Raw genomic sequence first — 12511 nt, 5'->3', positions numbered from 1 at the left:
GCTCTTTTCACCAACATTGAACTTCAATCCTCACGAGACACCTTTTAACAGTGGACAGAGAACACTGCATCCTCTCCAAAACTGAAAGGTAGATTTAGGAATACTTATAATTATGCTTCAAAATGAAAGGTTAGCAAGTTCCAGCCTAAGGGACAGCTTACAAGAGTCTATAAGAAGCTGCCTGGGCTGCTCACCTCCTCCCAAGACATCGCCTCCCTACTGAAAAGTCTCCGTTTCCTGGCTTTGCAAAGGCCTTCCACACGAAGCAGCTGCTCACAGAGCATTTTCAGCTTCCTTTTACCAGGCTTTCTAAAACAGATACTTTTCTACCCTGAGTTTGTCACCATTTAAAATGTTGTGCTAGTTAGCAGTAATTATGTAAACGCACGCAGCCATTTCTATTTTTAAAAGGGAACCCCATTTAGCATTCTTACATCCTGAAATGTTTAAAATAGCTAGTCCGGTGATGTTTTCACTTTATTCAAACTGTTTGTGTGGATTTAAATACAGGTTCAGCAGAAACCAAAGCAAGTCAGACATTTACTTTCTATTAAACATCTAAATCAGAAGATTAAAACCCTATTGTACATTTAACAGAAAGAAGCTGTCAAATCAGCACAGCAGCAGCTTCATCGTATTTACTACCAAGCAGGGCTGATGTTGGAGAGGTAATCAATTTAGGAAGGGAGGGATGGAGTTCTTTAAACTCTTCAAAAAGGGAAAAATACATTTGAGCAAATCTTTTAATTATAGTATCTTCCAAAGAAACTACAAAGCCTTTCTTCTTTCCAGACCTAATGCTTTTTAAAGGCAACTCTTGCCCCTTAATTCCACATGAAATATTCAGTATAGCATAATTAAATTTTATTCCATGCTATTTTTACTGGGTTCACAGAAATAGACAGTGGTATCATCTTTAAAACAAACTTCCCAGCAACTTTGCTTTCACAGTGAATGGTTGGTTCTCAAAACTGAACTTAAAATGCAAAACCTACTCCAAATGCCTATTTCAGTCCAGGACAGACGGGTGGGTATTAAAAAGATAGGCTCATTCACATGTCACACCCAACTTTCAAATAAACAATTGCCCTAGTTCTCCCTTTACTTAACTGTGCTTGCCACAAGGCACTTCTGAGCACAGATCTTAATTTTTAACATGTAAATACTGGAGCCTGTTTTATTTTTCAGTGTGAATCTATCTGGTGGGTAAAGAAAACAGAAAGGAAAAAGATAGGGAAAGAAGTGCCCATCCATGGCTGAAAGAAATTTGTAATTTGAATAAATATTTGGGTAACTGGATCATTTGTGGGGAGTAGGCTTGATGTTTTTGGTCATTATTGTAAAGTATACAACCAAAAACCTTAATCTCTTTCCCAGTCACTGTTAGTAAACTACAAATGAACACAAAATACCTCCCTCTCAGACTGCACCCCCGGTTCCAGGACCCCAGTACTCACAGAAAAGGAAGTGGTGACACAATCTCTCAAGTGATCCACAGCCAAGTCCACCAGCCACTGGAAACCAAGGACCCAGCTAGTCTAAGCTTCTCGGGATCCCAGTATCCCTCTGCCGGGACATAAGCCTGTTATAACACACAACTCCCCCCACAGTGTGCACATCAAGATAAACTCTTCATTTTGAATTCTGCAAACATATCAACAGGGACGATCTCAGATCACTGGTTATCCAACCTCTCAGTCCAGCCGAACAGTCCCAATTGTTTCATAAATTCCTAAAAGGCATTGAACCTGAAGAGGGCAACCAAAACCACAACAACAAAGACTTTTTTATCATGTGACATCTGAAACTTTTTCGAGGGAGCAGCACATCCACCCAGGCTGGAGGCGCTAGGAAAGCCACCGGGGATTTACCCTGGATGCTGCTCCAGAATTCTGAGATGCCAGGCTAGAACAGACAAACACTTGGATGCTTTGTCATCTTAAAAAAAAAAAAAAAGATGGTTCTTGAATGAGACTGTTAGAACTTCAAAAGATTAAAACGTACACTAATTCTTAACACTTGACTTTGTAGGTTTGTCTATGCTATTGATTTAAAAAAAAACCACCCACCAAACTCACCAAAGTGCTCAGTGAGACTTAAAAGTCTGGGAATAGCTGCCACTACAGCCACCAGCACATGGGTTCATCTGAACTCATGGTTTCAGAAAGGTCAAATGAGATGCTGTTAGAAATGGAGACCTAACCAAAAACAAAACAAAATAAACAAGCATGAGAACAAAATTAAATTTTTATACCAGAGCAACAGGTATTAGAATTTATATAAAAGCATCTAGCCCTACCATATTTGGAAAAAATTTTTCTTAGGAGACTCACTTCTGTTTTCTGATTAGGTCTAAACGTTCTGCTAGCTTTTCAAGAACCTGGCCCATTTATCATTTTGTCAAACTACATCTTCTTCTCATTCAAATATCTCACAGTGGTTCTTGCAAAAAAAGATGTCACATGTGGGGCTGGCCCAGTGGCGCAAGCAGTTAAGTGTGCGCACTCCACTTCGGTGGCCTGGGGTTCACAGGTTCGGATCCCGGGCACACACCAATGCACCGCTTGTTAAGCCATGCTGTGGCAGCATCCCACATAAAAAGTAGAGGAAGATAGGCATGGATGTAAGCCCAGGGCCAATCTTCCTCAAGAAAAATGGGGAGGACTGGCATCAGATGTTAGCTCAGGGCTAGTCCTCCTCACAAAAAAAAAAAAAAAATGATGTCACATGTGTCTCTAATGTCCAGGTCTCTCTCCAGCACAACATGTAGCCCAAAGACCACAGGATGTCACCTCAGAAGAGGCTGTATTTATACCAGGGCCTGTGGATGCTCAGTGTCAGGTTTCCCCAAAGGCACAGGATGGTGAGATTCTGCTAAATCAAGCCTAACAATGCAGATCTCATAATATCCAGTAAGGATCTGGGCTGAAACAAAATATATAAATTTTCAATTAGGTATCCAAGAGCTATTATGCATATAAAAGCATAAATATGATCACTGGAGTAAAATTTAGCCAACTTAAAAGGGGGAAAATAGCATTTTCAAAGCCCCTTTAAGCAGAAGTGCTGGGGGAGGCGTGGACTGGAGGTGCTCAGTCCACGTGTATAGAATGGCTCTAAAGAACTTGGGCTCTAACTCGCACTATGTGGCCTCAACCAGATCACTCCTTGGCCTCCCTGACTTCATCTAGGTACATGAAAAGGGAGTGACAAAGCTCTCCCTGACTATCTCTCAGGGTTGCTAAGAAACCAAATGAGCTGTTGTCTGCAAAATAATTTTCTTCAACTGTAAAGGTACATAAAATGTGAGTTGCTACTATTTTTTGTTTATATAACAATGCTAATTATAGATTATCTATGCATTACAACTAACCAGTGGACTTTTAATTGGGAAGCCCAGTAAGTTTCTTTTTGTATTTCTGAAGATAAGAAATGTTTTGGGATTTTGGGGGGTTTTTCTGAAAGTGCACGTGCTTCCATCTCGACTTAAACTGTGAGGGCATGAGGAGTAGCTGTGAGACTGCAAAAGCACCCAGTTGAAATACTGATTCAAACTGCCTACCACGTCTTTCCTTTGGTTGCACAGCTCATTAACTGCATAAACAGGAAGACTATTTAGCCGTTAAGATCCTGGAAAATTAAGGAAGGTTATTCTGATGTCAAATGGTCACAGACATGGACCAAGGTAAAAACAGAAGGATGGTTCAGAAGCAAATGCGACATGTGCAGCAGAATTCAGGTATTCAAGGCAAACATTTCAGCCTTAGGAAAGTGCTAAATGGGCACTTTAAGCCAAATCTGATCAAAGTTCACAGAGATTATATACAAAAAGTTGTAAGAAAATTCAACAGTATAAAAGTGAGGGTTGCAGGAGCAACTAGGTGAGCAGTATATGGGAACTCTGTACCATCACTGCAATACTACTGTAAATATAAAATCACTCCAAAATAGAAACATGTTTTAAAATGACCTTTTAAACTAAAAAAGGAGGGAGGACCTTGCTTTTGAGGAAGAGAAGGAAACTAACATGTATTTAATAGCACTCTGCACAGTTCAATTTGTTAATACTTTCTCACGTATCAATCCATTTCAACCTCACAGCCGTCTCTTGACACAGGTTAGAATCAGCAACAGCTGCCCTTATATCACAGCTAAATAAACTCATAAAAGACAGAGCGACTTTCCCAGGGTCCAGCTTTTCAGAGGCAGAGGTGGGATCCAGTTCCTTGACTGACTCCAAAGCCCAAAGCGAAATGAGTCTGGCCAAAGGACCTACAAGGGAAAGGCAGGGGTGCCCTCTAGGGAAGTTGGAAATGGGAAACGAACGCCCACCTACTACTAATCCAGCAGGCAGGCTCATCTCAAGCTGTACCAGTGAGTCACCCAAAGACCATCGATCCAGGATGTGACACGGTCCCCTCCTTGAAAAGGCAAGTTAAGAGATGCATCTAAAACTAGATGTCCTGGTCCTCCATGAAAATCTTAACGTTGGTATACCTTCTTAGAGCAAGTTCACCCGGAAATTCTCTCACCCAGAAATTCAGCCAGAACCTAAGCTGCTAAAGGCGGCTCACTATGAGGCTGTTACTAGTGAACTCCAGCGCCAGGGCTTCACGGAGTAGGAAACTGACAAGCACCACACACACGAAACACACAAAATTATAGACGAGCATAAACCAACCACCATGGGACTTTTCAAAATCCACCAAAAAGAAAAGCTCTCAGAAAGAACCAAATATCAAGTGGCTCCTCTTTAGAAGAGCTATCTGCAGGCTGGTGGGTCAGTCCCTCTCTGCCTGATGTCCTCTGCGTGCCACCAGAGGGCACTAACTCATGTAATCACTCTTGAATATCTTATGTCACACATTTTAAATTGCAGGAATGTTGAATGAAAACTAGATTTCAAATCAATGAAGTGCTAAGTGTGTAATTTTGACAATGGCTTTAAGCGTTTTTGGCCATAAATTTCAATGTAATTCCATAAAACTTAGAAGTACACACATGCAGCAGGGTGTGCTAAAAATAAGTTAATCAAATCCTCAGATTTATGAAAATAACGTATTTCAAAATAAAACTAAGAGTTACACATTTGCTCCTGCGTCTTTTTTGTCGCTGGGTTGACATTTGGATAGCCTGTCCCAGCACCATTTACACGTACATACATAATAGCACCAAGAAAAACATTTCAGCTGCTTCTTCGCTTTAAAAAGCCACTCTTCATTGAATTACAAGTGGACATTCACCATAATAAAATTACAGTACAGTTTATTATGCATGATTAAAACATGATTTAATCTTTCATACTAAAATCCTTGTAAGAATAAATAGCGAACATTTACTAGTGCTCACTACGCCCTAGGTTGCTATTCTGAGCACATTACATGTATTTAATACTTACAATATCCCTCTGAGAGGCTGTAAAATTCTGCATTAGTAAAAAGTCCAACCTTGCATTTCTTGAATGCAATCAACAATTTTTCTTTACATTTGTACCCTCCACTGATGATTTGTCCACAAAACTACAAATGCAGATTTGCGAGTTCTGCCTCATTAACCACCTTCTGCAATTATTTCTTAACCCCAGAATTCATACTTCTTATACTTTCATGAGAGGATAAAATTACATAATCAAAATAGTTCAGTGATAAGTTTAACGAAAAATGCATTATGCCCTGAAAGGCTTTTTGTTTTCGTTTTGCTTTGTGGCACATAAAAATCTGGTCTTTGCTTTTCACACTTTATTTAAAAGGAACTGAAACATATTTACTGATTTGATCAGAAATGTTGGTTACTTCTCTACATGAAATAAAATTCAAGTTTAACTAGGCCTTTGTTTCTCCTGGTTTTAGGTGATTCCTTCATTGTACAATAAATAACCGAGGTTTACACTGACATGAACAAAATCTTACAAATAAAATACGCTATACCTGAAAAGAAGTTTCAGTTCTTCAAACAATTTGTCACAAGTTAGTGCCAGAAATAAACTCACCTTGCGATAACAGCCTACATCACAGGATACTGTCTCCTTGGTTTTGTTTTTGCTCTTTGTATTAAAAAAAAAAAAAAACTCAAAGGTTTTCAAGAACAGTATCAGTATTCTGGCCAATGCCAACTCACAAAGAACAAAGATGGAGCAACTATGACATCCATGAAGGTAATCTGGAACAAAGGTACTTTTGTTAGTATTATCTAAATAATTGCCTCCAAGTTCTATCTTTGTTAATGCCCATTTGATCTAGGAAATATTTTGATTTATCTTGTTTACTTGATGCCAAAATTTATTATTTTAAATTATTAAATATTAAGGAAAATTTTAAATGTCTGCCTATTTTCTACTTCCCTATTTTTATTTCTCCATGTTTCTTTCTAGACTCTCACTAGATGTTTTGATATCTTGACATCAAAATATTCCAGAGACATGACTCATGTTTCTCCTACATCTGATTCTTCTACTTCTCCGTCAGGAGGCATGGATACCATACCACACAGTAAGTTTGTAATTCATAATTCCAAAGTACTGACATGCTCTAGCTTCTCATAAACACTCTGTACTAGGCTGCCAATCATTTCAATCACAAAAATTTTTTCTATTTACCCTCAAATTCCACTGCTCTATCATTTTGAAGTCATATATAAAAGGCAAATTAGGGCCGGCCTGTGGCTTAGCGGTTAAGTGCGCGCGCTCTGCTGAAGGCGGCCCGGGTTCGGATCCCGGGCGCGCACCCACGCACCGCTTCTCCGGCCATGCTGAGGCCGCGTCCCACATACAGCAACTAGAGGGATGTGCACCTATGACATACAACTATCTACTGGGGCTTTGGGGGAAAAACAATAAATAAATAAAATTAAATTAAAAAAATAAATAAATAAAAGGCAAATTAAAAGGAAAACATTCAGAAAGGATGCAATGCTACTGACCCATTCATTCATCCAACAGTATTTATTTAGAGTCTACACTGTGCCAGGCACTGTCCTCCGCACCGGAGACACAGAGTGAACAAGAGAGAGGCCCTGCTCTTGTGGAGCTTCCATTCTCATAGGAGACAGATGTAACCAACACACAAATATGTCATCACTTGGCGGAGTGAGTGCTCTTATGAAAAGAGAAGGTTGCTAAGGGCCTGAGAATGCCATCTGGTGTGAAGATGGTCATGCAGGCCTCTGTGACACGTGGTATGTAGAGAGGGACCTGCTCTCCCAGAGGTAGGTCAGGCCGTAGATCTCCTTCAGAAGAACTCTAGATGAAGCAAGAGTGGGTTACTTTAATCTATGTCATTTTTAGTAACATTCGGTTCAAATTAATTTCGGGTTTTGTGTACAATTAATTCACTAATAGAATTGTCTTGAAGCCAGATATGGAACTGGCAGGATGGCAAAGCTCTCCCTACGAATTCTGCCAGCTTTCATTCCAATGTGTCAGCCCTCACGGCTCCAGCTCTGTGGCTCCCTCTTCTTGCTGTGCCCATGAACAAGTGTGTGGTGAGAGCCTGAAATAAATAAGTGTAAAATGGGTCAAGACCGTCGCTTCTATTTTTGTTTTTAACTGAAGAAAATTTGCCCCATTTCCAGAGGCAGAGAGAAAAGGAGACATCTGGATAAAGGCAAACTAAAGTATATATTAAACACACATATATGTATATGTACATGCATATATGTACCCCACACACACACTTATTATACACATATATACCCACACATCTGACATATTTCCTTATGCTAACTCAAAATTGGGTCTTTCACAACTGGTCTTTTTGCAATCATTACAGGATAACTTTTATTGGGTTGTAGGCCTCTTTAAGAGACCACAGAACTTTTTTAAAGGATCAAATTAAAAATTAAAGGTTCAAAGAGGATCAAGGTTCAGATTCCATTAACACTAATTTTAGAAGAATTTTTTACTGACTGCATATTCAGTACACTACTTAAGCTTTTGTTTTGTTTTTTTCTAACACAGCATCCCAGGGGAGTCATTATGTACAATCAGCTCTCTAATTCAGATTAACATGTCTAAGTACATATTCATACTGATATAAGAGAACACAATGCTTCGAGAGGCTCCCCTGCCAGAGACTATTAGTTGAAGCATAGCACTAAGAAGGTGGACTTTTCAATTCCCAGCACTTCCAGTTGTTACTTCCTAGGCCAGTTTCACAGGTTAGAAAAATACATTATTTGAAAAGGGATACTGAACGAGAAAAAGGACTGACACTTCCTACTGATGTGAGATCCTAATAAGCCACAGGTGACTTATACAGTGGCCCTTAAAACTACCAAAATGCATACTGATGCTGAAGGAAAGCCTCAGCAGATCTGTTCGTTCTAATCTGTCTCTGATCTACCTCCCCTTGCTTAGGTACTGTTGGGGGGAAGAGCCATAAAGTGACTGATTTGAGGTAAAACACTGAACATTGGACTAATGAGTTTTATAGGGCAAGTTGGGAGCCCGTGGAAAGGATGATGCTAATCTGTTTTTCCAATTTGGGACTTATTTCCAACCAAACCTCAAACTGACTGAATATAAGCATGAGTACTGAATTCTAGTGTAGCAAGGTAAGTAAAAAAGAACCATCATATTCAGGCATGTGTCCAATGCTCAGAGGCCAGTCAATTTCACAAGTCTAGAAGATGGTACTAAAAAGGACACATTATTAAAAGAAAAGAGCTGGCTTCTTCAAGGAAAGTCCTCATGACATTTATGATCTATATCCCTAGGAGTTATTCAATTAAATAATTAGGTTAATTAAGACATCAGAACAACAAACTGAAGATTTCAAGGTGATCAAATGTAAATTACATTTTTTTTTTTACATAAAATGTGATCGTCTCTGTGGAATCAGACAGCAGCTTCTGAGTCTGCTCTTTGCACATTTGCTTTCTGTTACCAAAATTTTAAGACTTGTATAAACAAAATAGTATTCATTCTCTTCCCCTAAAATAGTCATTGAGTTCACCTTTTTGGCTTGAAGGTACATTACCCCACCATCACTTCCCCCATTCATTCACCCCTATTCCTTCCCTCACAACTACCACAGATGCTGGGCTGGGCTTTAGGGAAAGAGAAATAGGTGAGGCCCAGCACCTGCCCTCAAAGAGCTCGCAGTTTAGTGGATTAAAGACACCAATAAAGAGATAAATTACAATATGATGTGGCAAGAGCCCTCACAGGGATATGGAAAGCAGTGCCTATGGTAAGAGGGAACCACAGAACAGGCTGTGTAGAAAGGGTGCATGGAGAAGTGACATCTGGGGTGGCCTCTAAAAAGAGTCTGTCTGCCGGATAAAGCAGAACTGGGGAGGAAGGGATGGGATGGAGAAGGAAACAGCATGTTGAAAGGACAGAAGTGTGAAGAGTCCGAGTCTCGGGAGGGTGGGAGTGAGGAGGTCAGATGCGGCTGGTGGGGCATGTTGTACTTAATCATGAAGGGCTGTGGGGTATGGTATTTCTCTTCCTTCACCTACATCTACACCCAGAGATGGGAGTTTCGGGTTAATGAATACTTTATTAGTAAAGGCAAATCCAGATGAAACACACAGAACCATCCAGACAGCTGGCATGCATGTGGGTGCTTAATACCCTGAGGATGAGGAAGGGCAAGTGCTGGCCTACTGCAGGCCAAATATGCGCCTCGGTTAAGGTTATATTGGTTCAAGTCTAAGTTTCAGCAGTAAATTTCTGAAGGAATAAATTACAAGTTTAAATGTTATACTCTGGACTTTTTGAGGCAAGAACTATAACAAGAGCATGCTAGTGACCCAGGTCTACAAAAAACAATGAATAAGTGTCAAAACACTCACTCTCCTAGTCTCCTGGACACATTGACTTTGACTTTCAAAGAAACTAGAATTGTGTGTGTACGAAATCAAGTCATTATGCTAACAATGCTTTTAAAAAGCTGATACTTTGGTTCTCTTACATAACATGTGTTATAATTTACAAGTGGCATCATAAAATAGCTCTTCTTTTGCTGGGATACATTCCAGTCCATTCGTCATAAAGATTTATGTGTGAAGCAGTGACTTTATAAGCAAAACACCATTTAGTGGGGAGAAAAACCTCAAAACAAATTGCAATAAAGCCATTAATGTTCTTTTAATTTCTTGCTTAATTTCCAGTACTTGGTCTTCATACACTTCCCCATCAGATGGAAACATTTTAATTAGAATAAAGAGTTTAAGAAAATTTATGTAATGAGTAAGCTTTCATTATTACTAAATTGTGTTTACTGAGTTTTCCTTCATGTGAATACAATGGTGTAAGGAGGACATTCTATTTAAAAGAGAGTGCACAGTTAGTGACCAAGCAATTCTCTATGACGCCTTTAGGGGATTACTCAAGTCTGGACACTGACAATACAGACTACGTAGATCTCAATTTCTCATGACATTAGCTCATATAAAATGAACAGGCAAATTACCCCTTCAACACTGAAGTCATCCAAGAACATAAGGTTCACAAGCACATGGCTCAAAATAGGCTCTTCCTAAATACTAGGGGCTAGTAGGATTTTTGGTTTATCTTAATATAGCAGGAAACAAACTAAAGGGAACCTAAAGTAATTTAAACCTGATAAAGGTACAGAATCAAGGTATCCATTTACCTTTCCCCTTGGGGCTCCTTATCGGTATGGCAGGTAGTAAGAGCATGGGTGCTGCTGAGGTGTTCCTGTTTACCCTTTCAAAACAGTTTACTTTTCCTGGCCTACCAAGGCTAAAAAACAGTTTTCTGATCTCGTCATCAATTCTTACTGATCTTTAAAGACACAATGTGGATCAAAGCCAGAAAAAAAAAAAAAAAATATATATATATATATATATAGCTAAATTCTCTGCATAGTAAAAGGATGACCACATCTGCCCTTTCAAAAGCATCGGACGAGGGCAGGCAGGTTTTGTATGCTGCCGCCTGTATCACATGGCACTGCCTTGAAGCTTCTACAGGGATTCAAGCACATTTAGGATTGTTAAGTATACCTAGTAGAATTTGAGGATTATGCCAAAATAAAGATAGGAATCTAAAGATAGGACAAAATAAAGATAAGAATCAAAAGGATATTTTTTCCTGGGGGAAAAAACTGACTGTAATGAGTTGCTCACATTGAGTTAACATTTTCATTAGTGATTCAGTGAAAGGCCTTCTGGATGAAAAGTAAAAACCCAAATGAAAAGTTGCCATTTTTGGAAGATCCTGTCAAAATTATGGCCTTGTGTTCTAATATTTTAATGTGACTCAGAAATCTTGCCCCACACACCCATGATTCCAAGGAGTTACCACTTTAGTTTGAAATGAGGCAAGAGCAATCCCTCAGAACCTCACAGATGCTTTGAGAAGAGGGGCAGGATCAGAGTCAGGAAATGCTCCTTGGTGGGTAGAAAGTTAGAGCAGTGGCCACTGAGGCACTGACCCCTACCAACACCCATGGCCTCCCCCTCCTGCCTCTCCAACCCTGCTCCTCTCATCAGGAGTCATAAGTGGTTTCAGACCCATGTAGACAATCCTTCATAAACCTTGACCTCTCTGTTACTTGACCCACTCTCCTCCAATAATCTTGGACTGCACTTCCATGGTCATCCCCAAGACCTACGCTGTCCAGTATGGTAGCCGTAAGCCACATGTGGCTACTGAGTACTAGAAATGTATATAGTCTGAATTAAGAGGTGTTAGTAGTATAAAATCCATATCAGATTTCAAAGACAGTACAAAATAAATGTAAAATATCTCAATAATTTTTATTTTGACTACATGTTCACATAATATTTTACATATATTGAGCTAAGTAATATACAGTATTAAAATTAATTTGCTTCTTCATACTTTTTAAAAATATGGCTACTAGAACATTAAAAATTACACATGTGGGGGCCGGTCCAGTGGCATAGCAGTTAAGTCTGCGTGCTCCACTTCGGTGGCCTGGGGTTCGGATCCTGGGCACGGATCGACGCACTGCTTATCAAGCCATGCTGTGGCAGCGTCCCATATAAAGTAAAGGAAGACGGGTACGGATGTTAGCCCAGGGCCAATCTTCCTCAGCAAAAGGAGGATTGGCAATAGATGTTAGCTCAGGGCTAATCTTCCTCACAAAAAAGAAAAAAAAGAAGAAAAAAAAATTATACATGTGGCTCACATTATATTTCTACTGGACAGCACTGCCCTAGACCTTGATGTTAACCATAACTGCATCCCTTCATAATATCAAACTCAAGTACCCCACTCTTTGACTATCCCTACTCCAACAATTCCTTGACCCTATGCCTTGAATCCACTGACCCCACAGCCTCGTGCTGCACCCCATCTCCCTCATGTGTCAATTTTGCTCCCTGCCGACTTAGAGTACATGGTCCATCAGATTCACATCAGCGCTCAGCTCCCTTGCCTCCATAGCACTCTCCTGGCAAAACCGCAATCCCAGGTTAAATGCAACTCGCTGCACTCTCCTAACCTGCACTTAGGCAACAGAAAACAGAACTCCTTGAAAGCACCAGCTCCACTTCCTCTCCTCCCATTTTCACTTGA

At 39.9% G+C, this 12511-nt stretch overlaps 1 protein-coding gene across 3 annotated transcripts in view; it reads right to left on the bottom strand.

The window, feature by feature from the left end:
- Positions 1-12511, bottom strand: part of CAMTA1 (calmodulin binding transcription activator 1) — an 864246-nt gene that overhangs the window by 759538 nt on the left and 92197 nt on the right. The window contains exon 4 of one of the 3 annotated variants that reach the window (XM_058552796.1): positions 6926-7487. The exons of the other annotated variants lie outside the window; for them this stretch is intronic. Coding sequence (XP_058408779.1) covers positions 7404-7487 — 84 coding nt within the window. The 3' untranslated portion in view covers positions 6926-7403. Of the gene's footprint in view, positions 1-6925; positions 7488-12511 lie in introns of those variants that run through there. 3 annotated transcript variants of the gene reach the window in all.

The sequence above is a fragment of the Diceros bicornis genome, chromosome 13 (assembly GCF_020826845.1).
Source record: "Diceros bicornis minor isolate mBicDic1 chromosome 13, mDicBic1.mat.cur, whole genome shotgun sequence".
NCBI classification, from domain to species: domain Eukaryota; kingdom Metazoa; phylum Chordata; class Mammalia; order Perissodactyla; family Rhinocerotidae; genus Diceros; species Diceros bicornis.
The sequence above is the reverse complement of the archived record's forward strand: the minus strand, read 5'-3'. Positions and strand labels throughout refer to the sequence as shown.